We start from the raw sequence: 23895 nt of genomic DNA, 5'->3' as shown, positions 1-23895 counted from the left end.
TGTGGCCACATATGGGGATATATGTGACTAATGTTATGGTCTAATCCAAAATGATGGAGGACCATCGAAGCGTAAAGCATAAGAGTGACAGGAATAACGCAAAGATTCATAAATGGGAGGTCAATCGGTGCTAGTTGCCACACATTTCACTCTAGTGAACATCTCTCAGGGTAGGTTTATTTTTGAAAGTCAATTTCTGAAAGTCAAGAACATACCCTAAAGTCTTAAAACGCTATTAAATTATTTAATTTCCATGAGAATATGAAAAGCATGCAGCTCATTTAACAAAACTTTGTTAAACAATGAAGTTGCCTCAACTGGAACAAGCAGTCATGAAAATGCAAAAACCTTATTTTAACTATTGTTTTGGCCAGAAATGTTGGCCTTGGCCCTAAAATGTCAAGAAAATATCCTTCAATTTTGAAAGAAATGCTAGGTTTTTGAAACCAAAATATAAAACGGCTATTTATATGTAACTCATAAACAGAGCCATTTGGCTAAAGGCATTTTAATTTAACATTAGGTCTAATGAAAAAGATCTCAAAATTAAACTCGGAATCATATTCAGAATGTTTAAGTAAACAGCTACAGCATCTATTATTCACAGAAAGAGTCCCAAAAGAAATATAGGTTCTTAGCATAACAATTAGATAGAAAACTTTGTTTATTGAGCTTTATTATTGTTGGCAGCCATGTCTAAAGTAACTTTCTTTGCCTAAGGAATTTTGTCTTAGACCTCTTAAACTGGTTCACTAAAACACAAATATAATAAAGTACTTTATCAAAAACATTTCTGTTTAAAAGAAGTTGAGAAAATATGGCATGTTTTTCCCAAATGATGCTGAGCAAAATCCTTTTGAGTTTTCCCTATAAACTGAAGTGGTCTGGCAAACTCATCCAACATGAACAGTTTCGGCAGTTCACCATCATCCCTGCCCTTCATCCTGGCTGCCTATTGATTTTGTTCCAACTCATCCTTACTTCAGAACCAGAGCAGATGGAGCCAGAAGACTGGAGTCGGGCCCAGATCAGGCCCCTGTATGTCAGCATGAATCATACAACAGATTCTGTGGGACCTTACTGATCAGAGACTCAGTGATCAGTGGGCTCTGCCCCATAAACATGCATTCTTAATCACAGAGGGAGGAAAGAATCAGAGCAGGAAAAAAGGAGCTGTCAGATTCATCTAGCTCATGGGCTTTTTAGTGCCTGATTTCATATTTGTCCCTTAAGTGTGCTCTTTTAGCAGGGCTGTGTGTGACCGCAACTGCTTTTGCAACTGATCTTTGTCACAATGTATGGCATTTTAATTGTATTCTCACATATTTGGTATAGTGTGCCCCCTTCTGATCATACAGAGACAAATGGAAAATATCCTTTTCTAGCACCTTTAACCAAAACAAAAAAGATTGATCTCACTATTTATGTATGTTTTCTGTAATAGCATTGCCATGCAGGTTTACTAATGTATATACGAGTTGTGATCTCGTAATAATCACATGCTTATATAGTGAGATCTGGATATCATAGTTTTAGACACAGAAGACAAGCTTTTCCTTTCCACTGCTTCCGGAGGCAATTGAATGTCAGATCGAAAGATTCTGTCAGCTCTGCTTCCTTATGCTGTTTTTGCTGTGCAAACAGGGTGGTAAACAAACAGCTTCAGATGGATGGAGGGGGGATCGGCTTCAGAACGCATTGCTGCTTTTGAGTGGGAGGAACTAGGGTTTTTTTTATTATTTTTTCCTGCCGGCTTAGATGTTGTGGAGATGTTAAATTTATTCCCCAGTCCATGATGCTTCTACTCTTCTCAAATGGCAAAAAAAGAGAGCGTATGCTATTTTGGGAAATGAAGTGGGTTAGCAGTGCTGTCTGACAGCTGCCACAGGGCTGCTTATCCATAATAAACAAAGCTGGGTGAAATATGTTTGTGTGGCACCAAGATACCTGTGTGTCATGAGAACAAGCTGAGAGGTTGTATACTTGTTCCCTTTAAGCCAGAGTTTCCTTTTGGAAGCATGATGTGAAAGGAATGGTCAGTCATGCTGCCAGTTATTACAGAACATTTCTCCACAGTTTGTAAGGAACAAACAAACAAATATATTTTTACAAGAATAAAATTAATATGGCGGTAGGGACAGAAAGCTTTCCTTTTAATCGCTAACAAATCTAAACTACATCAACAATAATTTAAATCATAAATAAGCAGATAGAAAAAATATATATTGCAACTTAGTGCACAAACCAATAAATAAGTATAAACACTCCAAATATATATATATATTTAAAAAAAAAAAAAATCATTGATGATTTCCTGTAGGTTACTGTTAATGTTTTGTAGCTCTTTGATTGGAAAATGTATTTACCTGCAGAGTCCTTCACAAGTCTTCATGAACTTCAAGTCTTCATCACTGGCAAACATTAGAGTAATTTTGCAGGTTTGTTTCTGATTGTAGAAAAATATTCGCTTAATCCATCGTTCCTGTTTGTTGTTATGAAGTATCGTGATACTGTTTTGTAAAGTTACCAGGGTGAACTACCAGAATGATTCGGACTGAATCACAACCCAGTTTTTATGAACCATTTAGGGTTTTGTTAACACGCTTCATGGGAACAAGCTAACTAAGCTATCTAAAAAAGAGCATTTCTTGCAAATTGAGAATCTAACCATACTCCAGAAATTATGGGAAATGTGAATGATGATTAATGTATTTACAAATATAAAATGTAAGAATTCATAAATGTCCTTTAACAAAAAGATGAGCTTTACTGTACAATGTACATTATTACATCAGTGTTACTCAACTAAAGATTGATAAATCACTTTGGTTCAGTAGTCACAATGCCTTTTGATGAGCCTGCTCTTCTGCTATTGGTCTCGCTGGTCTGAGCTTCTCTCTCTCTCTCTCTCTCTCAGTATAATAACATAACCGCTCTGCTGATGGATGGCCGTTTCCACAAAGCTAAACAAACACTCTCCAATAGAGTGATTGCAGGCCATTAAGCCATTCTATCAAGACCAACGGACAAATATCTAGAGGAGCTGGGGTCCCTGTGGTGGGGATATAGATCTATTCTTCAGCCCCCCACTGTCAGCAATTTTGGATTAATCTCCAGTTTAGATTTCAGATCCAATCTTAAGGCCAATCTGTGTGGACCACAGTAACATGTTTTTTAAGAGTCAATTGATTACAACTTTCTACCAACTCCTAGATCATTTTCCAGACACGACAGAGCACTGAGTTATTTTACTTAATAACCCACAGCATGTGAACTATTAATTATTCATTTCAGAACTTCAGTGAGGGTTGAACTGGAGGGAAGGGCCTTGGACTGTAATGGTAGGAAAATCCTCATTTCATCTAAATGGGGCAAAGACACCCGAGAGAGGACATTGTGGCCTCTTATCTGAAGCTTGGTCTTTTCTATAAAAAAAAAATAATAATAAAATAAAGATAATGACAGTCTGAATTTACTAGGGCCTCCAAGCAGTGGCTTAAATTAAGATTGTGTGTGTACTGATAGGGAGAGAGTGCTAAATAATTATGCAAGTCAAGGGCAGACTGCATTAAAGTAGGGGTAAAAAATATAAAGTTTGGGCTCTTTTGATTAGGGACAGTAATTGGCCCCCTAGCAACCACAAAGCAACACACTGAGGACAGACATTTCCATGGGTAGGTTTGCACACAAAATCAAGTTTTCTCCATTTCAAACCTTTTTTTTTTTATTGTGTCTGCTACTCTGTGTTTCCACCACCAAGGAAGATTTATGTACTTTAATGACAGGATGTAATTTAGACCTAAAGGTTGCACGAATCAACTACGGTCTATTACACTATGCATAATCAAACCTCTACATTTTTCACTCCAGTTGCTTTTCTCCTTCTCCTGTCTCTATGGTGCTGTATAATAGCTCAAGTACTTCAGTACCACAACAATGTTAATTATGAAAGAAAAAGGACGAAGAACAGTATTTGAGTGCAATACTAAACCCTAGTGTTCAAACACTGCAGTGCAGAATTTATGATTTATTTATATAACTGCATAACAGACTTTCAGGCTGGTTTGTGAGCTGTTCCATTTCTATATGTATTTATAATTTAAAATAGTGGGTTCCACTTTCCTTGCATGTCCATGATCCTCTCAATGGATTAGGTTGCTTCTGTTCTGAACATGTTCCTGCGAGATTGTTCTGCAATAACAACACAGCAAAAATGGATGTGGTAAAACTTTGATTACCCACTGAAACAACAATTACACCCAGGAGGAAAACCAAGCATTATTATTTTATTCTCAGAGCAGAAGAGGCAGATTTATTAAACCACATAGGCTACATAATATTAGTTATCAAGCTGCATAAGAAGCCTAAATGGAAAGTAATTTATATCCATGCTATGCATTACTGTCAGAACATCCTATATGATATTTCACAGAGTGCTGGTGCTATTATTCATTATTCATCTAGGACACTGGTGTGGTGTACAGAGGTCATGAGAAGCGCTTGTTTTCTTCTGTATAGGTGAAAGTGTCTCCCTGGAAGGGCAGCGCTGGAGGCTGGTTGTAGATGCCCATCAGGAAGATGCAGATGGTTCCTAATGTCATAACTGGAGTGACCACATAGAAGCAGAGTCGGTCCACTGTTCTGGCAATCCCACTCCAGTTGTCCTTTTCCTGAAGAAGAAACATGTGTTATGCTTGTGAAAAAAATTATATTTATATGAAAAAAATAATACTAATCCAATTAATTTTTCACACAGCACCGTCTAGTTATGTTCATGTTGTGCATGTGCTTAATGTAATTAAATGAATCATTAAATTAAATGGATAAAAATTTTTATTAAATTAATAATTAATTTAATTTAAATTAATATATAGTTTTATAAGATAAATTCATAGTGGAAATTAAAACGTGATAATATTTGGAATTGTATTTAATTTATACAGTAAATAATAATATAATAAAATGATATTATATACAATTCTGAAATATTATGCATAATATACCTTTATATTAATATAACATATTTATATGTTAAAAGGATCCAAACAAAATGAACAAACAAAAAAATATGTTCCAAATTATTCAGAAATACTAGATGCAATTATTATTGTAATCTAATTTGTGATACATAAATAACTATAAAAACATGCTGTGTCAAATATTCTTAACACATTTTGTCAACAAGGTTTAAAAGTCTGTTGGGTTAAAAAAACAACAACATTGGATTTAATTGTCTTTTTACCTCATTATAGTCATTTTTTTCGTGCATGTGCTTAACGATGTAATTGGCTCCTTCAACAGCTGGCTTCATCTCGTTGTACAGCTGATCCGACATCTCTGAGTCATTACTGGATGTGTACGCTGTGAAGAATTTACTCTTTTAATGGTATTCAAGTGTGATAACACTTTAAATATGATCATAATGTGAGTTTAAAGTGTTATGCTGATCATGTGGGACTGACTAGCTTTGGGAGTTGGGCGAGCAGCCATGCCATGCCTCTCAGACTGCTTCTCAAACATCAGTTCGCTGCGTGATTTAACACTGTAGTACTCCTCGGCCTGGGCGATGTACCCCAGTGAGCTGGAACGCCGTGGCAGCGCTCCCTCCAGGCTGGGTTTGTCATCGGCTGGACGGGACATGTGGAGAAGACGAGGCAGTCGCTCCAAAAAGAACTGTAGCCGACAAGATGAGCAGTCGTTGAAGAAATAGTGCAAATGGAAATTTGCTAAAAATTTAATCACCCTCAGACCAACCATTTGTTTCTTTGTAGGACAGAAATGTAGCACTACATCACTTGCTCACCAATGGAACCCCTGCAGTGAATGGGTGCCGTCAGAATGAGAGTCTAAATTGCTAAATATATAAAAAATCATAATAATCACAAAAGTCACAAAAGACTTCAATCCTTCGATTAATGTCCTGTTAAGTAAAAAGCTGTGTGTTTCTAAGAAACAAATCCATCAAGTTGTTTTAACTTTAAATTGTTGCTTCTGGCCAAAATCCCTAATAATTCTTACTCCTATGAAAAAGTCCACTAAAATTGTTTTAGAATGGTTTTCACTTGTATATGGGGCTTAATCTGTGCATATCTCTCTCCTGATTCAGACAACATTTTTACTGCATGGAGAAAGCAATATTATGGATATAAGACTTGTGTGTTGACCCAGAAACAAGGTTAAATAGAAATTTGATTTGTTTCTTACAAACACACAGCTTGTAGCTTTTCCACTGGATTTGTGTGAATCTCATATAGATTTTTATGATGTTTTTATCAGCTGTTTGGACTACCATTCACTGCAGAGGATCCATTGCTGATCAAGTGATGTAATTCTAATGTTTAAATGCACATCCTGAGGGTGAGAACATTTTCATCAAATTTTCATTGACAAATTGCTTTTGTTTTTCTTTTATAAGTTACTTTGGATAAAAGCTTCAGCTAAATGCATAAATAAGTAAAAAATAAATAAATGTAATCTTTAGCAAATGTCAATCCTATTTTTCATACTGTACATTATAATGTTATGAGATCAAAATCCATTGAAAGTATTTAAATTACTTGATTTTGCTATTGTTAGTGTCTGACTTTTTATTCATTTAGACAAAATACTACAGAAAGTTATTATTGAACATGAAATGAAAATAATGATAATAATAATAAATTATGCATATGGTACTCTTACACACCATCAATAAAAAAAGCAAAATTTTTGGACACAATAGTCAAAGTTTATCATGCATGAGATTATCAGTTCACGTGCAAAAAAACGTAATTATTGCAGAGACAAGTGAGGGCCTGACCTCTCTGGTCCATTCGGTCATGACATGGGTGCTGGGGGTCCGAAAATGCAAGTTGAGCACGATTACGCAATTCAGCACCACCACAGTGACCAATACCATGATAAACATCAGATACCTGTCAACAGATATTAATTGTTATTATTTTACTGTTGCTAATTGATAAACTGTGTATTTATTTAAAATCAATACTTTAGTACCGTCAATAGCTTTATGAGTTTATTCTATATTACTGATACTGAAACATCCTCATGCAATAAATCTGATAGTGGCATACTTCACAATTAAGGGAACTGCCATAGACGTCTCAGGCAGACGCTGTGAAATTAGCAGCAGAAACACAGACTGAGCCAGCAGCACAGAGATGGACAATGTCATCTTCTCACCACCTGAAACAGGAAAAAGATCGAATGACATACCGTTTTGTAACATATATGGATTTTAATATATGTAACAAACAAATTAATGGCTTCCTTCAATAAACTGTCATTGTATTTCTGTCATATGTACAGTATGGTAAACAGCAGGATCACTCACTGTCCGCAGGCAGGTAGTAGACGAGTGAAGCCAGGAAAGAGATGAGCATGCAGGGAATGATTATATTGACAACGTAGAACAGGGGTTTACGTCTAATGATGAGATAAAAGGTAATATCCTGGTGCTTGTTGCTTTCCACTGGGATGTTTTTATAAATGTTGTTCCTGGCAGGCTTGTGAACTATTTCCCACTCGCCATTTTCTGCAAGAAAGGAGACAGAAAGATTGCGTATCTGGATGAAACAGCAGAAAAAGATAAATATCCTTCTGTTAGAGCTCACCTGTGAATCCCTCCGGATCAATAACGATCCATTCCACCTTGTAGGACTTTCCCTCTTCGTTCTGCTCCTCTTTCAGATGTAAACTAATCTCTTTGGCATTGTAAGTTAATGAGCTGATAGAGACAGAATGAGTGTCGTGGGGGTCATTAAGCAATAAAATACCAGAAGTAATTCATGCAGCAGGTAATAATATGTATAAACATACTACAAAACATACCTAAACTTTAGTGAGCAGTTCTGCCAATCGAAAGGGAAGTAGTTGACGTTTATCGAGCAGGAGCTTCGAAATATAGCTGGAGGCAACCAGTACACATATCCACTGGGATAGATCAACACATTGCAGTAATAGGCCACCTGGAACTGGGCATCATTGCTATTTTAAAGAAAAATGAATGATGCTGCTTTCATAAAAAAAACATCAATATCGAGAAATAAAACATGATGGAGAAAGACAGCATACTTGTTTTCGAGAACAATCTCTGGTAACCAGACCATACTTGGCGGCAGGCGCAGGACGGGAATGTTATCAAACTCTGTTTCATTCCACTCGAGTCTATAATCAGTCCAGCCCTTAAGAAAACAAGAGGGAAATATATTAGAGAAGACATATTAAATACTAAATACTAAACAAAAAATATATATATAAATTAAACCACACATTTAGGAATCCATATAATGTACTTACATGCTCCATCCACACATTTGTTAGTAATGTTTCATCAACTTCTTTCTGTCGTGGAAAAAACATCTTTGTTTGACAGTCTGGCACAGTATCAGACAATATTTATTTGACATATATTAAAGTATGAAACTGTTTATACTGGCAGTATTATGTACTCACCAAGGAAATAAGATTAGAAAGTGTCAGTGCAAGATAAATGTCTACAGTATCATCTTTATTTTGGACCGGACGAAGCTCTTTGTTGTAGCCACGCTCCTTAAAAAGGTAGTTTATGAGGCGTTCCTCTTCATTCCGGCCCCAACATCCTACAAAACAGAACATATCTTCACCTTTCAGAAAGTTTGATCAAATATTTATATTTGGGTGCCACATTTTTATGAAGCAAATAGCTAAATGGATGTAGTACTTTTACAAAACAACATAATTGTAGGGGTCCGCTACGTAAAATCAAAAGTCATCGTAAAAACATAATAATCATCATCTTCTACTGATAAAATAACAATCTTTTATATAATGCAATCAGCATTCAGTTTTTTATTAAAGTGCTATAACTTATTTAGTAGTTGTGTTACTTTATAAGCACGAAAGAACAGCTGACAGATATTAAGCTATTAAATATTTCATTAGTTTGTCCTACCTTGGAGAAAGAAGGAAAAAAAGGACACCGTGAACAGATGTAGAAAGCTTTTCATCATGTCATGCCGTTGTATGACTTCCTTTCACTGTTATTGTCGTGCACAACCAGGGCTTTTCAGCACAGCTTTTCCCCTTGACTGACACAGACAGGTGTGGAATCAATCCAGAGAGGAAAAGAGCACACACATAATGTCCAATGTTGACTACCTGCACTAAAGAGACTGTAGGGGGTGCTCAGCTATATTTAAGGGCCCAAAATGAGAGTGAGCCAAGTAGTCAAAAAATATATGTCCTTTTCATAAAACTCATTCTTATCTCAGCCAAGAAGTCGACCCAAAGTAGCCCTCATAAACTGTGAGATACCAACTGCACCGCTCTCCACTTTGGTCCACATGGCTAGTCTAAAAATGGACCAACAACATTCCAGTGGTGATCCTACAGCAGGCCACCTGTCACCAGAACAGAATGTGTTTGCACAGACAGTGTGAGTCTTTAAGGCAAAAGTCAGATCAGCTTTCAGTGCTGGCTGACATGAGTCGGAAAAGAGGTTGGATTTTCATGGTTTAGTCATTTATTTTATTTCCTCTTTTGCTACTATACAAGCTCTAGGATCTCTTGAAAATGGCCAGCAGAGGGAGCTAAAAGATAACTCAAGTTTTTAACAGGGAGCCAACAGAGCAACGCCAAAGATGGGCCGCAGATTTTCACATATTTATCCATTTACTCAGTGCTTTGGCATAAAATTTGGGATTAGCCAAGTCTTAAATTGTGTATTTTAGATCATGTGATTCTGAATTAACTGATAAGGAAAATAAATAAACACTGCTATATCTGGTTTTATTTGTATTCTATTCAGATTTTCATTCTTGTCACTTTACTAATACTTAAAAGCGACAAGAGCTGATGAATGGCTACTAGTACGCAAAACTGGGTGCCATCAATATTGGAATATACTGAACCACAAAATTGCAAATGGTTACTAGTAACATGCTACTTGTAACTATTGGGATGCGGAAATAGGAATAAACACAAGTGGATAATTTATATTGGAGTAAACAATGAAATTAAGAAATACTAGTCAATAATTGATTACTTTCTTGTAATAGGTAAATAGTAATAATAGTTTAATTCCTAGTTAAACGTCTTACTGTATTATTGTACTGTCTTTCCCTCGCGCATCTTTATTTATTTATTTCTCCCTATTCCCTCCCCTTTCAAACCCGGATGAATGACTTCACTTTTCCGTCTGGGTTTCCTTTATGGTCTCGAGATCTCCCTGTATTTCTCGCAAGGGCTCATCAGCAGGCGGACGCATCCCTCCTTTCTCCGGTACAACCGACGGTTCGCTCAGGAGAGCAGCACACTGGACCTGCTGAGAGAAAGTTGCTCCAAGCTCTTACCTGGAGTTATTTTCCAACACTGAGTAAAAAAAGTAGTAGTTTATAAAGACTTTATCCATAACTTCCTACAAATAATAGGCTATTAGCTTTTCCTCACAACTTCTTAGCTGGGAATTTGAGTAGGATAGCCATGTCCGAAGTGCTGCCATACAACGAGGGGAAGATGAACGGCTACGGGGCGGACAGTGATGTCAGTCAGCTCTCCTTCAGCTGTCGACTGCAAGACACGAACTCGTTCTTCGGAACGTCACAGTCCAAAAGGCCACCGAAACTCGGGCAGATTGGCAGGGCAAAACACGGTAGGTATCATACGGGTTAATAAAACTTTAAAATAAATTAATGTATGCAATCCCCATAACATATTTAAATTGATCTTGCCTGGAACGATGGCTAATAAACATGAAAAACAGAGCACAGTGTTACACAGACAAACACAAATTATCAGATATGTGAAAAAAAACAGTAAGCTTAATAAAAAAAGTGAGTATAAAGAAATAAATCTGAACAAAATGTCAAATATATGCTTTTAAAAATACTCTTGGAATGTATAAATATGCATTATATTGAATTTACATTTTACAGTTAACATATATGTATTGCCTTATGTTTTATAATTTTCACTGTAAATTTAATGGGAATTTATTTATTTATTTATTAATAATATTTTTGCATTGAAATAAAATCGAATATAATTTTTCACTGTATGTGATGAGGGAACCTACAGTTAACCAATTCCAGTTATAATTATTTTTACTAAAATGATCTTAGTGAACATACTGTACAGTACATTTAAAAAAAATGGCCCTTGATAGCACATTTTCCTGCTGACATAATTAGATAAATGCTGCTTTTCTTACCTTTATGCATACAGTTTAAAAGCTCTACTAAACATCTGTGTCCTCTCTCCACAGTGGTCATCGAAGATGACCGAATAGACGAAGTTCTCAAAGGGATGACAGACAAGTCAACTCCCGGTGTGTAAACTTGAAAGATTATGCTTTTTCAACCTTTTCTTTTAATCACCGGTTTGACGCACTTGTCGCCTGTGCATGTGAACGAGAGGTGAAGATGGTTCAGTGTATGAGTACAGGACGAAGGATGAAGAGCCACTCTGCACAATGGGTTAAAATAGCAAGATTTGAAGATGCTGGCAATTCTCCAACTGAAACCCATCCCAAACCGCTGCTGTGAAGAAAGCCTCCCAAGATTTCTGGTCATTAAGCCCCTCGTCTCATAGACGCCGTGGGTCTGGGTGTGAGATTTCATCACGACATCAACAAACAGAAGCCCCTGTTTCATAGGCATCTATCAAACAATGAGCTGCTCGTTCAAGGGAGCTGTCCAGTTCAGCACCTGAAGCACAACTTGACTGTCTTTCCAGAGAAATAAGCTACATATATATATTGCATGGAAATGGGATGATGTATGTAATCGAGGGAAGATTTTATTCACTTCCGTCACATCTACATCCATTCCATTTTCAATCCTTGACTGATCATATGCCCAAAATACATTTTATATCCACTTAACGCCAGCGAGGAAGATCTGAAGAATCAGCAATGGAGCGAAAATGAGAAGGAGTGCTTCTTGTTTGATTTATTGCATCTTTTCTATGACTGTTTATTGGTTTGGCGTCGTGTATAGAGTAATATATACGGTTCTCTTTGCATGAGCTTTTCTCTTGTGCCATTGTGGGTGTTTCCACCTCTTTTAAACCCAGGCACGTTTGTTTTTACTGAAATCAATATTTGTATTTTTTATATCTGAATATTTGTTACTCAGAACAAGACTAATAGATCATCAATACAGACAGGGTATGTGAGGATACAGAGGCATAAAACATAATCATAGAGGACAGAGTGAATGTTATTTTGGGGAGGGGTTTTCACACATTAGCATAAACATGCTTTCTGTTGCAATAAGTGATCATGTCTTTGTTGATAATGAAATGGTTTGGAAATATAATTTCAGAGTATGTTCAACAGCACCCTCACTGTAATTACATCAGTGTTTTTTTGTTTTGTTTGTTTGTTTTTTGAGCATATCAGTTGATTATTTATTTATTTGTTCTTGTATCATTTTAAAATGTTCAGTGTGTGGTTTATTGTGCATGAAATATTTTTCAAGCTTAAACTAATTTATGAAGCAAAAAAATGTACACAAATGTCTCTGCATTATACAAATTAATGAATAAATGAATTCAGATGATTTATTCATAATGAGGTTTCTTTCTTTATATTTGTACTTTAATAACTGGGGGGGGGGGGAAATGAGAACATACAGTAGATCCATAAATGACTAGCAATAGCAAATACTGAGAGAAAAATAAAAACAGTGAACTGCAGAACATGGGCAATCCTTTAATTTGGATACAATCTGATGAATTTAAGGGGTCTCTGAGGCTCTTAATGCAGGAATGAGACCGAATGGGATAAATTCAGCTGTTTTCAGAAATTATAGTGAGTGTTGCCCCTTTAACCAAGCTGAGAGAATATAAAAATATGAATATATTGGAATGGAATAATCAATGAACATACACTGTAGCGCATGCACCAGGGCATGCAAACCTTCAGCTGGTTTAAATAAACTTGCAGATAAATAAACCTTACTAGTTTATACTCATAAAAATAGCTATTCTCTATTCAGACCAACACAATAAACAGCTAAATAATAAACAATTAATGTATGTAACCAGATAATGATCAACTTAATGAAACTGTACTTCCATCAGGGGATGACTATATCTATAATATCCAAATGTGAGCACGGGACACCCGAACACTGCACAGTACACACTAAACCACTCGTCCATCTCCTATAATTATGATCCCATAATTCCACTCACCTGAAACAATCCTCCATACACCCCTTGGAGATAAACCCTTCTTTAAACAACTAGAGCACATAAGCCATTATTGAGTGATCTTTCCACCGGGCTTAAACAATCATACAACAAGAACAGGAAGGTGACGTTTGTTTTGAAGCAAAAAGGGTGTCCAAACTGACCAGTTTGACAACAGGGCAGATGTTTGTTTTCAAGTGAACATCTTTGCTTTAGGTGTTTGAAACAAAATAATATTATAAAATATTATTAGCAAAAGCCTGCAAAAAAGGCCTAATATCTAATTTGATAATGCTGAGTTAAAACATATCAGTAACAACTTTATAACACATACAGACAGCTTAAAAGAAGAAGATATTTCATTATTTTCCCCCCTTAAAATCTGTAATTTTCTATCACTGTTTGAAAATAATAAAATACCCACAGATGCAGCTGAAAACATCTGGGCCATGTTTGCATTTTCCTCACATTTTAACCTTGTTTTCATAACTTCAGATTATAGCCTAAAATAATATCCTTAGTATCATTCATACATCAGAAAATCGCCTAGCGAATTGAACAGAGAGTTTTAACCCGACTCAGACGAAGATAGCAATCATGCCCTTTCCTGTCTATGATCGTGCCATTGTGGCAGTTTTTATAATTTCTTTACTTTACAAATAGTTTTTTAAATAAAAAATGCAGGTTTAAAAATAAACACTTATTTAAATAGACTGCATCAGTGATTTACATATTTATGAATTTTCTGCATAATTCTATTTAGCAGTTCAAATGTGCTTTCATCTGTATTCGCTTGTTAAGTCTGACGTCACGTAGCAGCGCTTCTGTGTCCAAACGCTCTATCAGTTACAACGAGAAAACAACCAAAGGTGCTAATATAAACTCACAATGTTATAGAATACTAGCGAAAAAGTTATAATCGTAACATTTACCTCCATACTGAAGTCCCAGATAGCCAGACAATGAAAATATAAATATAAAAAAATATATAAAAATTATTTGTGTTTGGGACGCTGTGAGCACGGAGACTGTAGTGTATACCGTAAGTTTGAAAGCGTTTAGCTTAAATTATTAATATGAATAAACAGTGCTCATAAACGGCTGCTGAGGTCGTATTCTCAAGTGAAGCGAGTTGAGGCTTGGACCCGGAAACAGCGCTTCTTACGTCATCACTTAACAACCGAATTACAACCACAAATCCTGATCCAAGAAGGTTCAATTTCAGTTAAAAAGTTTCATTTGCTGTAACAGTTTTCACGATGAACCAAACGAATGCCTCCTAGAAGGTGTGTAATTGGCCATGAAGTAGGCTAGTGCCTCAACTAGCACAGAACAATCTAAAAAACACTCAAGATCCTTTTCTTAACGAGATCTAGACTCAAATTACATTTCAGCAGAGAATTAAAAATGAAAGATTTCTGGTTTATTAATGCAGAGTTTGTGTTCTGCTGAGGCTTGGTGTAGTGCTTGATGTTTCTTTGCAACAAATCCAGAGGAGAGGCGTCGGACCACTACAGGAGCTCTGGTAGGCAGGATACACCTCACTGCTGACACACACACACACACACCAACATGTCATTGTGAGTTTGAATTTCAGATTGAATGTTAGGGGATATTTAAGACAACATTCTGAAACTGAATGGAAGAAAGGCTGAGTATGCTGAAAACAAATAAGGAACAAAAGAAAGGTCAGACGAGGAGAGACAGAAGAACGAAGAGGCAAAATACATTTTTGAGTCTTTTTTTAGTATTTAATGAAATCTGTTTTTCTTTTCTTATCTTTGTTATATCACCCATAATCTCGGATAGCATGTCCATTTATGTGCATTCTTTGTGATTAAAGTTTTTTTTTTTTTTTGAGAAAGTTGACCAAGTGCACCATTCAGATCTAAATTGATGTACCAAAAAGGATACAGAAGTATAATTTAAATGTGAAATGAAGGAAAAAAAAAAACTGAAATAGAATGACAAGAAGAGATTTACCAGATTTAATTTAATATAATAATTATTATTTTTAACATAAACATGCTATTACACATAAACATGCTATCATAAATATGGAAACATATATGTAGCAAAATTCAATTTAAAATGTTATATGCAACAGAAAAAAATATTTGTAAGTTATTCAGACAGGTTTATTATAGTTAATATATATATATATATATATATATATATATATATATATATATATATATATATATATATATATATATGTATGGCATATATATTTATGGCTTAATTTGATAATTATTTCTTCAAATACATATTTAATTTAATTTTTTATTACATTAATTGTAATACAATTATTTGCATAATAATTACTGTTATAAAATAATATAGTGGACTTTTTGAATGTTGTGTTAACAAATTTGTGTCCAAATTTTCTGAACCATTTCATGCATAAAGTCATGTTTAGAGTGTCCTATGTGAACGTTCTGCATTTATTTTCTACATACTGTGTCACAGAATAAAAACTCAGCATCCAGCCAAAAATGTAAAAATATTTTGTCACAGAACCTTTTTTGACATTGTTTTGAATTGTATGTTAGCCAATTTACTGGCTTGTGTTATGTATGCATATGTATATGTAATATATTGCACATTTATGACTTTCTTTTGTTTGTTTTTATACCTTACACCATGAACACACTTTCTATATATCATTACGGATTCTTGAGCTAAAGGTTTTCCAGTTCTTAATGTCATTCAAGGCAGATGAGGAGACTGTCAGAACAGGGTGGGGTGGAATTAAACATTGTCCTTCAATGACAAGAAGCTTTAAATGGAAGTTTCATGATTTCAAATGTTTATATAATCCTTGAGCATGGGATTAAACCTTTATGGGAGCATCCCAAAGGAATTCCATTAATGGAATGCTGTATGCAGTGTTGAACGTTAGCAGGATTAGATGAAAATCCTTCACAAGCAGTATTTCACTGCCATTCATCCTTGACTACAGTGAATTTTCTAGAGAATATCCATTAATAGAGAAAGTAACTAAGACACATTTTATCATATCCATGAAAATGCCAAGAAAAAGTTGCATTATTCATTACATCTTTAAAATACAATAAATAAAATGCAATATAAAGCTGTTGTAAGCTGTGTCTGATAAGTATTGTTTATTTGTCCTCCATGCAAAGCTAAAAATAAATCACTTTGGATTTTTTGTCCAAAGAGTAAAAAGAGAAGTACAGTTATAAACAGAACAGTGACTATACTGACTTACAATTCAGTTCAAAATAAAGACAAATGTGAGAGATGGAAAAACATGTTGTGTGGAGAACAGATAGTGATGATATATTGTTACTTACCTACTAGAATGACTAGTAAAATGTAGGTATCTTAAAGGAATAGTTTACCCAAAAAGAAAAATGTACTCACCCTCAGGCCACCCAAGATGAGTTTGTTTATGCATCTGAACAGATTTGGAGAAAATTAGCATTACATCACTTGCTCATAAATGGATCATCTGCAGTGAATGGGTGCCGTCAGAATGAGGGTCTAAACAGTTTATAAAAGCATCATAATATTTCAGAAGTAATTCTCCACTATTCATCTATATCATGCATGGCCTAAGGGTGAGGGACTAAAAGCCCCCTTAAAAACAATGTGATATAAAACGTATATTACATTAGATTAAATATTGATGTCAGAATATAATATGGGTAAAAAGAAATGCTAACATTTTTGTTCATGCAGACATTATGTAAAAATAAGGAAAAGTGTGATGAAAAAGGTGAGTCAGCTAATGTATAATGTTAACAGGCTATGTTTCAGTGTATATCTGATGAATAACATTTTAGCTGTGACTCATTGTACAGTATGTGTGAATGTGACCCACAATTCATTCTTCATTAGCTCACTGTGGGGTTTCCCTCAAACACCAGCTGCTGGAATGTATTCAAGCTTAATTGGACCACCAGGTTTTTTGACCAGTGAGTCAGTGTGTGTCTGTTTTAAACAGATGTGGGAACTATGGGGGGTTCCTTCTGATTATATACAGAACACCACCTGTTCATCACCGAGTCTGTTGTCTTGAGGACAAACCTAAGTGTCAGGTTATATTATGTCATTAAGATTTCAAACAGGAATCAGACTGACTCTTGTATGACTGAATTTAGCACTACATCACTTGCTCACCAATGGATCCTCTTCGGTGAATGGGTGCCGTCAGAGTCCAAACAGTTGATAAGAACATAGAAATTCCCCACAAGTAATCCACATGACTCCAGTCCAGCAATTAACCTCTTGTGAAGTGAAAAGCAGCTTGTTTATTAGAATAGAAAAATGAGTATTAGAACAGAAAAAAATTTGATTCATTTAATGATTTTTGAAATGTCTTTAAAATGCACAAAAAAAATGCATTAAATTCTATAACTGAATTTAAAAAAATTATATAAATGCATCAAAAACTTGCATTATAAATACACCTAAATACATTTAAATGAATAAATATCATACCATGTTAAAGGAAGTTTACCCAAATTGTTCCAAAACTTTATTAATTTCGTTCTTCTGTTGAACATAAAATAAAATATTTTGAAAAATACTATAGTATGGAATAAAAAATACAATGGAAGTCAATGGCTACCAGCAACTGGTTGAAATTATTACAAAATGTTCATTTTTTGGATGAACTATCTCTTTAGAGAGCCCATCAAACAAAAACAAAAAAAACTGTATCTTATATTTTCCGTGGTTTGAACAGCTGTTCAGTATTAGAATGGTGTCTTTAATAAAGTTTAAAGTCAGGTGTATTTTATAAACCGGTCATTTGACACATCACATTTACCACAGGTGACCTTCTCACATGTTTGAGCACATCAGATCTGGCATTTCTTTAGCATGAGTCAGACGAATCCTTGAAGCGTGCACTGTCATCTAGTGCGCAGAGATCCATCGTCATGGCAACCATGTCTGAATTCAATAGTAGACTGTTATTAAAAGAGCGAGACGCGAGATACTCTTTACCAGCGAGAAACATCCATTCATCACAGCACGATGTCTCAGCTGTCAAACATTTAAAATCAAGGAGAAAAGGAAAATGTGTATTATTGAATAAATAACGTAACAGATGCCTAAAACGTCATTTAGCTGAGTCACGTTCCCGCTCCGCCTGAGGCCTTGGTGACTTTTCTGAATTGAAAGGCTTGAATGTTGTATAACTTGCATTGCTATTTTCTCCACACCTTGCAAAAAATCGTTTTGACTGCACCATACCGTCTCTAAAATACCTCAAGAGCAGGTTCTCACAAAACGCTTTAATAGTTTGTGTAAATATACACTAGACGAATGCGGAATCATGCACGTTTATATCTTGCAATTCTGAGTTTATATCATACAGAATTGCAAGAAAAAAGTCAGAACTGTGAAAAAAAAATGACACTTACTTTTTTGATGTCACCGTCTAAAAATCACTAATTAACCTAATAAACTGAAATCTAGAATGATCTACAAAACTACAAAATTATATACAATTAATAAAAACAAAACTGTTCATCTGAATTTTAGATTCAGGAGCATTTTCATTAGTGGTCTCCTTTCCAGATCTCATGCTTTTTTTGTGTCAATCTGTGAGGTCTTTGAGCAAACCACTGGAAGTTTTGCAGTAGAGAGAAGCAAACTGGCAATAAGAGCCACACAGACAGCCAGTTATGTAAGTTTAATGTCTAATTCTGATAAAATTTGAAAAGGTATGCTAAAAACTTATATAAAGACTTAGGCAGATCTCTCAGGTTCAGGCTGAGAAATTAGATAAATTAGAATGATTTTAAGAAGGGGTAAATGATATGTGTATTTATACATACACATTTTCAAACAGTTAAATCTTCTTTAATTACCATTAAATGTTTAAATATAGGACTTTAACTTGGTTACAATCTGAAATCTTCTCTACTTGAAAGCAAATGTACAATCAGATGTTAAGATGCTGAATTTCTGTTTCAACCTGCTCCGAAATTAGTCTTTAGTCTCTTGTTCATGATGTGAAAGTGTTTTTTGATTCGTCTGAAAAAATCAACAGGAGAGGTTTTGGGTAAGAGCGCACTCCATCTTGTATTCTGTAGAGCCGTTATTGTTCAGAGGCTTCAGGAAAAGTAGGGCAAGCTGTCTGTCTCTCGTGCCACCTCTGCAGGCCCCAGGGATGTGATTGCTCTCGGAGTGTGGGCGAGATCCTTGCGGGTGACAGGACACATCTGCCTTGTTTCTTTGCCATCCTTCTGTTTCTCTCTCGCTCTACCTGTCTTCTTATTTAGGATGGCTTTGAAATAAAAATCTGATGACGATGTAAATTGTCTCATATAATGAATCACACGTCCTGGAGCACAAAGTTTAACGACATGTCTCTCTTATGATCAGCTTGCACTGGTGTTAAAACAGATTTTGGTTGCATCTTCTGCCTTTCAGTGATGGTTCAACTACAAATCAAAATTTTGTCATCATTTAATAACCGGTACGTCATTACAAATTTTGTTTCTTTGATTTTAGTAAGCTTGGTTAAACAAATGATTTACATAAAAATTTGTTTTTTGAGTTTGTGCATATCATGATTCATGACCAAAAATGAAGTTGTTACTGTTCAGTCAATCTTCCACTCTAGAGTAGCTCAAAAAATCTCTTTAACGACCATCACTTGTAAACAGAGTATTTTATTGTGTATAATATCTAATTAAGCCGTTTTGTCAAATCATGCAAAAAGCACGAAAATATTATTTACTCATGTGTTTAGAAAAACAGAGCAGTTGGCAGTTTTACTCCAAAATTTACTGTCCTCCAAATTCATGCTTTTGTTAATCCTAATTATGATTATTGAAGTTAATTATGATAATGATAGTGTTAATTATGTTAATTATGATTTACCAAAGTATTGTTTTAATTCTTATGTGGTGGAAATGGACTTCCATAGTTGATGGAAATGACCAAAAAAAAAAAAAAAATTAATGACAGAATTCTTGTGTCACTGGTCACTGGACACTGGTATTTTTTAATAAACTAATTTGTTTGAAAAAGATGTTTTAAGAAACTCACATTTACACAAGTACATTATCATTAGAGTCCTCACGGAAATTAGGGCCATATGTACTGACTGCATTGTGTTTCGAAAAATTCCCTCCTGTTGATAACTCGAAAACAGCACATGAAAGCAGATTACAGGCGGTGTGTGTGCGTGTGTGTGTGTGGATGTCTGTGTGGATGTGTGACACTCTCTCAGGAGCTTGCTGAAGGCTCGCTTGCTCCAATCAATGTGGCAAGCCTGGGTACTTTAGGCAGCTGGGAGATGTGCTTGCCTGGATCAATGAGGCAGAGCTGGCAGCCTGTTATAACTGACTCTTATTTAAACAAAGCACAAATACAAGAAACTGGGGAGAGAAGTTGAGACAAAGCAAGTTGAACGTGTTGCTCTGCACATGTGAGTCGGGTTATGGCAACAAAAAGACAAGAATGAGTAAATGATGATCCTTAAAAGCTCACTCTCACTTATTAGTGAAAATATCAATGCAAATGCCTGATGAATTACCTCAAAAGTTAGTTGAAGAACTTTGATCAGCATTAAATGTTTGCTCAAGGGAAGCATTAACCTTCCTGTTTTTCAGAATGAATCGGGTCCTTCAGCTATTGGAACAGGGCCATGTGTTGATCAGGCCCCAGATGTCATTGACGTGTGTTTTCATCGAAGGCAAGATGGGGGACTTGTCCATATCCTGTCCAATGATGCCTGTCTGAGCAGACCTGTAGTAGAAGAGAAAGTGAGTACAATTACTACAGAAATAAATCAATGCGTCCTTCCACTGAGCCAAGAAACATCTCCTGCTGCTCAAAACGACCTGATGAGGGAAACGAATAATCAATATCGCTCTAGAGTGTTTGTGTGACGTGATGAACCGTGAAAATATTTGTCATAAGAGTGACAACTATATCAATTGTAATTAATCAGTGAATGGACATACAAATACTGTATAGCCTAAGTCATTTGCCAACCAGGGGGGCTTTTATGTCGCTGTTTTCTTTTTTTTTAAATGTCTTTTACTGTATGTGTATGTTTTATTGTTCACTCCCAGGATTTCACTCTACAGTTTAACTATGAAAATCCATTTTATATATATACCAGCAACATTTTTGGTTGAAATTTCCATATAAAGCACCCATTTTATTCCTAGATTGTTTAAAATGTAATTTCCAACACACACACACACACACAAAAAGCTATTAAACAATACATGTTTTGGAAATATTTATGACTTGAAAATGAAATTCAAACATCAAAATAAAAAATTGTATACTTGCAGAACATGTTTGAAGGAAGCCTAATTTCCAGTAATCCACAGGGACCCTGTATATCCCAGGACGGCAGCCCTCTCTTATTGCTGGAGACATGAACACAGGTAAAAAGAAGAACAGAACATTTTTCCTTCTTAACCTCAACTTTTCAGTGATTTCCATCTCTGTTGTCCCGAGAGGTGCATGGAGGAAAGCACAGTCTAATTACTGAAGTTCCTGACTGCTCACTCAACTTTCTCTTACAAAACTCTGTGCAAACGTTTTCATTTTATCAGACTAGGAAACCAAAACAAATCATCAAATTTAGAAAGAATCAATATCAGAGGTTCTACAACAGAACACAGATGAAATAAAACAATGCAAATTAAGGTAAAAGTAAAGGTACAGAATATAATCAAACACTCATTTCACATTAAAAGACTCATTTCTCTTAGGAAATATGGAGAATTGGGGGAAAAAAGATGCTGTTTCGAATGTAAAATGTGTAGCTTGCTACAGTGTATGTGTGTGATTGTGTGTCCTGTGGTTGAAAGCATTATGTTACGGATGGTTGGTTCTCTTGTTAAGGGGGTCCACAAGGGCATTCCTTGGGTGAGATCAGAAGCTCAGTGAAAGGTCTGGATGACTGACCCAATTAAAACTCGCTGCTGTTGACAGTGGTGCAAGTCACTTATGCATGAGATAACCCCAGTGCTCGCTAACAGTAGTGTGTGTGTGTGTGTGTGTGTGTGTGTGTGAAAGCTGCAGCATGTGCAGTATATTCACATGGTGAGGCTACGCTCACTATGGAGGATACAGGCTCCACTGTTGCCTGGTTACCAAATTAAACCTAGATTCTCTTAAACATGATCCTTTTGAATTGTTTTGTTTCCTTTTTTCATACAGCGTTCACATCAAGCACAGTATATGAAATGTAATTCAGAGTGACAGGTAGTATATCTTTAGCTTGACCTAGAAATATAGAGAATTATCAGATAGAACTGGAGAGAGTGGGATTACAAGAGTACCGAGGGTGAAAATGGCTGGCATTACTGAGGGTCTGTTATGAACAGAAGTGGCATATGCAACCATTGATTTTCACATCCAGAGGCTCTTCTGTGGTTACAGCTAGATTAGAATAAAAGTTTATTCATATGATTTAGTTATACGTTTAGTAAACACTAATATATAAACAAAATATATGCAAATTTTGTTAAGACAACATTATGTAAGATCTTATATATATGTCTTAACACTTAATAATAAATGTATACTGTATCTTACTATCTAAACATTAATATCTTAATATGTGAAAATTGATTTCTTTCTCCATTGGGAATGTGTCAAAACTTTATGCTTTAAACAAGTTTATTCATATGTTTCAGTTATAATTAATGAATTGAGTTACAAGATTTTGTATATAGAGATAAATATACAGTATGTATTTTTAAAGTATAAATTTAACTAAACCTTATGCTTAAAACAAGTTTATTCATTTGATTCAGTTATAGGTTTCCCATGAATGAAGTTATAACACTGTCTAAAGAGAAACAAATATAGTATATTAAGTATATTGAAATATATATTTCACCATGTTTTTCTTGATTTTCAGTTAAATAAATGTATACAGTATACATATATAAATATATAAATATATATATACATACATATATATATATATATATATATATATATATATATATATATATATATATATATATATATATATATATATATATATATATATAAACAAAGTATGTTTATTATATTTCTTAACAAATTTGTATAAGACAACTTTATGTAAGACTCTTTTTTTCTTTTATTACTAATATATAAAAATTATGTCTTAATATTTTAGGGGAAAAAAACTTACCTAATTGGAATTGTCACATACTGCATGGCCTGACATATAAAAACAAAGTTTAGCTTACTATTTGACTCATATCTTTTAACTTGTGCCATGATCTGAATATATCTCAAATGTTTCTTAGTCCAAAGCTGGCTGACACGGTTTTTGGCCCAAGCCAAAACACACATCTACCTCCTCTCCTGCCTCGTTTCTTCTCTTCCTCCCTCTCCCTGACCCTTCCACACCTACATGCACATCCTTCATCAGCAGTGAGTAACCCATGCGGAAAAAAAGCTTTCAGCTCCAGAGATTAACCAAAAAAGAAAAAAGCAAACAAACAAAAAAAGCTGTTTTCCCAGCCATCAAGAGATTCTCTGCACCACAGAAGAAAGTGGCTGCCACTATCACTTCTGCCAATTACCTCCGGCCCCCTCAGGCATCTCCAGTTTCCACGGTAACTCACGGCACCCACATTAGCTGGGATGTGCAGCACCATGGCAACCTGAACCGAAGCCCGGTTCCCCAGTGTCCGGAGCTTGTCTTTGCAGTGACAGTGCAGACTCCCTTCATTACTGAAGGGCTCGTGCTGAGGCTATGAGACCCTTCTGATC

At 35.3% G+C, this 23895-nt stretch overlaps 2 protein-coding genes across 3 annotated transcripts; one reads left to right on the top strand and one right to left on the bottom strand.

The window, feature by feature from the left end:
• Window positions 1–4266: 4266 nt before the first annotated feature.
• Window positions 4267–9315, bottom strand: LOC127946173 (acetylcholine receptor subunit delta-like). Of its 2 annotated transcripts, XM_052542536.1 has the most exons (13): window positions 9139–9315; window positions 8933–9068; window positions 8455–8600; window positions 8299–8343; window positions 8074–8183; window positions 7831–7986; window positions 7614–7726; window positions 7334–7534; window positions 7074–7185; window positions 6800–6914; window positions 5463–5673; window positions 5243–5361; window positions 4267–4670 (listed from the first exon to the last, which is right to left on the bottom strand). In XM_052542536.1, the coding sequence occupies exons 2-13, from the start codon at window positions 8988–8990 to the stop codon at window positions 4488–4490; spliced, it is 1569 nt and encodes a 522-aa protein (XP_052398496.1). In that variant the 5' UTR covers window positions 8991–9068; window positions 9139–9315; the 3' UTR covers window positions 4267–4487. The 2 variants fall into 2 exon arrangements, with proteins under 2 accessions (XP_052398496.1, XP_052398495.1); XM_052542535.1 differs by having other exon boundaries at window positions 8933–9315.
• Window positions 9316–10194: 879 nt separating this feature from the next.
• LOC127946182 (calcium/calmodulin-dependent protein kinase II inhibitor 2-like) lies at window positions 10195–12518 on the top strand. The gene is made up of 2 exons (XM_052542551.1): window positions 10195–10630; window positions 11243–12518. The coding sequence occupies exons 1-2, from the start codon at window positions 10462–10464 to the stop codon at window positions 11311–11313; spliced, it is 240 nt and encodes a 79-aa protein (XP_052398511.1). The 5' UTR covers window positions 10195–10461; the 3' UTR covers window positions 11314–12518.
• Window positions 12519–23895: the final 11377 nt, after the last annotated feature.

Source organism: Carassius gibelio, chromosome A24, assembly GCF_023724105.1.
Source record: "Carassius gibelio isolate Cgi1373 ecotype wild population from Czech Republic chromosome A24, carGib1.2-hapl.c, whole genome shotgun sequence".
In the NCBI taxonomy this organism is placed as follows: Eukaryota; Metazoa; Chordata; class Actinopteri; order Cypriniformes; family Cyprinidae; genus Carassius; species Carassius gibelio.
The sequence above is the reverse complement of the archived record's forward strand: the minus strand, read 5'-3'. Positions and strand labels throughout refer to the sequence as shown.